Source organism: Esox lucius, chromosome 22 (assembly GCF_011004845.1).
Source record: "Esox lucius isolate fEsoLuc1 chromosome 22, fEsoLuc1.pri, whole genome shotgun sequence".
Classification (NCBI taxonomy): Eukaryota; Metazoa; Chordata; class Actinopteri; order Esociformes; family Esocidae; genus Esox; species Esox lucius.
The window spans coordinates 5,967,943-5,972,478 of NC_047590.1; the positions used below are offsets into that span (position 1 = coordinate 5,967,943).

The 4,536-nt window shown below is 45.9% G+C and overlaps 1 protein-coding gene across 1 annotated transcript; it reads left to right on the top strand.

Moving 5' to 3' along the window:
• The first annotated feature begins 587 nt into the window (after positions 1 to 587).
• Positions 588 to 4,289, top strand: spry2 (sprouty RTK signaling antagonist 2). Its single transcript, XM_010890192.3, has 2 exons — positions 588 to 1,104; positions 2,439 to 4,289. The coding sequence occupies exon 2, from the start codon at positions 2,490 to 2,492 to the stop codon at positions 3,486 to 3,488; it is 999 nt and encodes a 332-aa protein (XP_010888494.2). The 5' UTR covers positions 588 to 1,104; positions 2,439 to 2,489; the 3' UTR covers positions 3,489 to 4,289.
• The last annotated feature ends 247 nt before the right edge of the window (positions 4,290 to 4,536 follow it).

The window sequence follows — 4,536 nt, forward strand, 5'->3', positions numbered from 1 at the left end:
GTTCAAGAGAGTGACATTTGAAATGCACAATGCCCCGTCGTGTTGCCTCATTCATAATTAGCCTGATCAAGCTGTTGTATTCCACCATGTGTATCCACCATAATCCCCCCCTCATTTGCCTCATTATTCTTCATCTGCCATTTCAGTCATATGACTGTTAATGGCCTCGACAAAAACGGATATTTGTGGCAAACCATGTTCGTCCCGCCTGACATTACGACAGTATTAACTATATTAAAAGATCAGCCATAGTCTATCCTACCATCGTTATTATCAACAGTGTCTACAGAAATAAAGAATGGGAACAACATCGTAAAATAACACGTTTTGCAATAAGTTAATAGCGTAGCTTAGTCATTCAAACTGGATTCAGCTACGCTACCTTCCCAAATGCAGCGGTACAGGATATAACTGATATTCCTTTCATTAACGTTGCCTACGTTTTTGCAATGTCTGGGGCTTTGTCACTGGGTATGTGCCCTGTCCCCTGCAGTTGGGAACAATTTGATAGCACAGGGTGTGAAAGCTGCCCTGTAGCTACAGCCAATGAGCTGGGACCGGATACGAGATATCCTCTGAAACAACAACTGCTCTGTTCCCCCTCACTTTCACATGACGCCATTTAGGCTACAGCATAAACCCAACTTCTCCTCCGGAAAGAGGGAAAAACAAGACTAGAAAAACTTGTAAGCACCTCAGCGTGCAACACTGCCAAATATTCAACCATTAGAGTGCGTTTTTAATTTTTTTGGTAGAAGTGTCCAGTTTATTTTGGAGTGCAACAAAGTCGAAAGCCGTGTTTGTAAACTCGACAGTATCGCGTGCGGAGTTTGTTCACTTGATTTCATTTTTTTAAGTGGAGAACCAGCAATCAAGCCCTTAGTGATCAATTCGGTTTTGGCAGTCTTTCGCCTCGTGTTACTCGGAATGGAATATATGTTTTTTGGTCTTTTAAAATAGCCGTGGATCTGGAAATATTGTTTTTCGTTAATATATCATTGTGTCGGATTATGTGGGTGGTTTTCCAGATGAATTTACGTAGGAATCGACTTTCTGCATTTGGAGTTTATTACCACCAACGGGGGCCGAAGTGGTGAAAACACGGTGAGTTTGTGAAAATATATGATTGCTCTTTTGCGATGTTGTTTAACTTTGGCTGGCTACAATGTTGTCTACACAAGTTTTGAGAGTGCAACGTTGTAAGTTAAGAGTAACCTTACCAATTAAACGTCATGCATGCTCTCGGACTCGGGAGTTATTGCTGACCCTCATTGACTTTTCCCATCCATCCTCCGAAATACCCCGCGCAATTCCCGTCCTTATCGTTCCTTTTTGAATATACTCTCGACATCACTCAGTAGGCTGATTATCTATCCACTAGATAGGCTGTAGATCTATGAATTGCAGCCAAAACATGACAGCTTTAGTTGGCGTTGAACGTTTTTTTAATTATTATTCAGAAATGTAAGTAAGGTGGAATGATGAGAGCTAATATTTGGAAGTAGTGAGTGCGGCAATTGTTGTCCCTTGTCCAGTCTATAATAGGAAAAACAATCATAGTAATTACATTATTTTTACTTTTCCGCTGGCCTGTCCATTTGTCCGTCAAAAGCCCCACCCCAAATAAATTACAGAGGTTGTTTGACTTGTCCGCTGCACTGCACGCGCACGCGAACACACACCTGACCCGCACGTCATGCACACCAAGCAATTGCCTAATAATTGCCTCCAGAGTGAAATAGGAATCATTAGGAAATGCCCAGTTACCGATGAAGGCCCATGTGAATTGTTCTGTAATTATGGTTGAGTTGCATGTAGCAATCAGAGTTTTTTTTTCACACTTTTGAAAATGGTGCAATCAACAAGTCCAATGTAAATCGTTGCCATACCTTATTCACAGGACACATATCAAGTATGCAGTTTTACACACACACTGTGTGTGCAAATGTTCAGGTGCCTCCTTTTATTGTTTTTTTAATCGCAGACTGGCAATCGCAGACAGCATTGACCTGTTCTCTTTCTCGCAAACTTTGTAATTGTCCATCACATTTAAAGAAAACACTAAAAAGACATTTTAAGTCAGGCATAAAAAAATATAAAAATATAAAATCAGAAGGTCCCTACATGTCAATAAATTCACTGACAGTTTTAAGACACTTTTTACACTATCACGAAAGGCAGAAATGCTGCCAGGTGTAATGCTGTTGCCTATTACATTCTTTCAACACAAAAACAGATGTGCTTAGTGGTGAAATGATATGGGTGTAGGCCCTGACTTTTTGTGACTTGTGTTTAGGGTTGAGATTTGCATGTCGTGTGTATTTGCTTAGTCCAGTTGTATAATCAGTTATGATTTACATAGCGCAGGTTCCAGCACTGTGTCACACTGTCGACCGATATACATAAATATAAATACACCTGCCTGTGTTCTTCTCCAGGACTTCAGATGTGTTCAATGCCAGACGGTGGGGTTCTTCTTCAGAGTCACGATGGAGAACGGAACTCAAAATGCGAGCAGCAGCGATGGCGGCGGCGGAGGATCGAGCGGCGTGCTGCGGCCTCACTGTGCCCAGGAAGGGCAGCCTGATCCTGGGGTGAACCCTGGCCCGCAGGCACCTGTGCTGTCTCTGGACCAGATCAGGATCACCGGGAGCAGCAACGAATACACGGAGGGACCGACGGTGGGGGTCCTCGTGGCCCCCAGGCCCCCCGGGTCCTCGCCCGCCCAGCAGAAGAACGACTCGATAGTGCCACCGGGCCCGGGCCGGACCAATGTGCAGCCGGAGGCCACAAGGCCCGACCAGAGGGGCCCTCTCGCACAGCACCCGCAGCCCACACACTCCGCACCCCCCGCCACGGACGCGCCGTGCCCTTCTCCCGGCGCGGAGGGCTCCCGGAGCAGTCCCAGGACCAGCACGGGCAGCGCGTCTTCCGCCCAGCGCCTCCTGAGCAGCCCGGCGGGTGGCAAAAGGACAATCAGGAGCCAGCCGAAACAGGCGGCGCTTAAACCGGAGGAGCTGAAGCCCCTGGCGTCCGCGGGGGCGGCGCCGGCCTGCGGCGAGGGGCTGTTCGATAAACACGCCTGCCGCTGCAAGGACTGTGGTCGGTGCAAGTGCCGGGAGTGCGCGTTCCCGCGCATCCTGCCCTCCTGCTGGATGTGTGGCCAGCGCTGCATCTGCTCGGCGCAGAACGCGGTTGACTACGGGACGTGTGTGTGCTGTGTGAAGGGTCTCTTCTACCACTGCTCCAGCGACAAGGAGGACACGTGCACGGACAAGCCCTTCTCCTGCGGCCAGTCGCACTGCTGCGTGCGCTGGACCGTCATCGGCCTGCTGTCCCTGTTCCTGCCCTGCTTCCTGTGCTACCTCCCGGCCAAAGGGTGTCTCGCCGCGTGCCAGAGCTGCTACGACCGTGTCAAGCGACCGGGGTGCCGATGTACGGATGCCAACGTCGTCCACCGCAAAGGCGTCTACAGTAAGCCGACCTGAAAATCAACCTGGGCGTCGTGGGAATAACCGCGCGGCCTGACAGCCTGGGGCGGCTGAAGCAACTCACCGGATCACGTTTCGGCGCCGTGGTCGGGATGGGGGGTTGACTAGGCTGAGCTGTTTGACGTGGTTTGTGTGGTTGATTTTTATTTGTTTTAAATCTCTGTTTTCTGCTATGGTTCTTAAATAGGGCGGCTTGATCACCAAGTGCCCCCGTTTTGTGTTGTTATAATGAAAGTCCAGACTGTTAGCCCTATTGACATTTAATACAACTGATATGCTATGGACACACTCCTGACTAACTTGTTTGTGAATAGTAATTGCGAAAGTATGTATATTAGCGAATTACCTTCTGAGATATTTTATTTTTGTATATATAATATTTCAACTGTGAAAAGCATTCTGCCAAACCAGAGGCACCTTGATTATAGATCCATATATATTATATAATACAATGTATAATGTTGTACATTCGTTGGAATGTATATCAATCATATTTTTTTTTTCTCAATGTTTGCCTTACAAGAGACAAAAATGTACGCAAATCTTATCCCTTCAACTTTACTTGTACAGTGACCCTATAAGAAAATCTTTATTTTCTAATTTCAACATTGTTTAGTGTAAAGAATATTTATTTGAAGTTTTATTATTTTATAAAAAAAATATATATATTTATTTTGAAAAGCATCTTATGACCCCGTTCAAGTGCTCTACTGTTACTGCAAGGTAGTAAGACGAGGGTGTCAAATCAGATGCATATGTTCACTATGAAATAGAAAAATATATTAACGTTTGAAATTATGCCCTGCTGTTTTGTCCATTTTTGCTCATGCATACACCATCGTCCAGCTCTACTCTGGGTAATGTTTAATTCCAGCAGATTAGGACAATACTTTTTATTGCCTTGGTGTTGTCTCGGCAGGAACAGAAACCCCAGAGGAAAGATTGTGTGAGATTAGGTCTTTCGTGCCCAGGACCAATCGAATGGAATCCAAGCAATGACCTGAAGTGACACATTGTCAGTGAAGTTGAACTGTATATTTGAAAT

What these genes read in the sequence shown, in the direction of transcription:
- spry2 (XM_010890192.3), top strand. Translation starts at nt 2,490, where the DNA reads ATGGAGAACGGAACTCAAAATGCGAGCAGCAGCGATGGCGGCGGCGGA.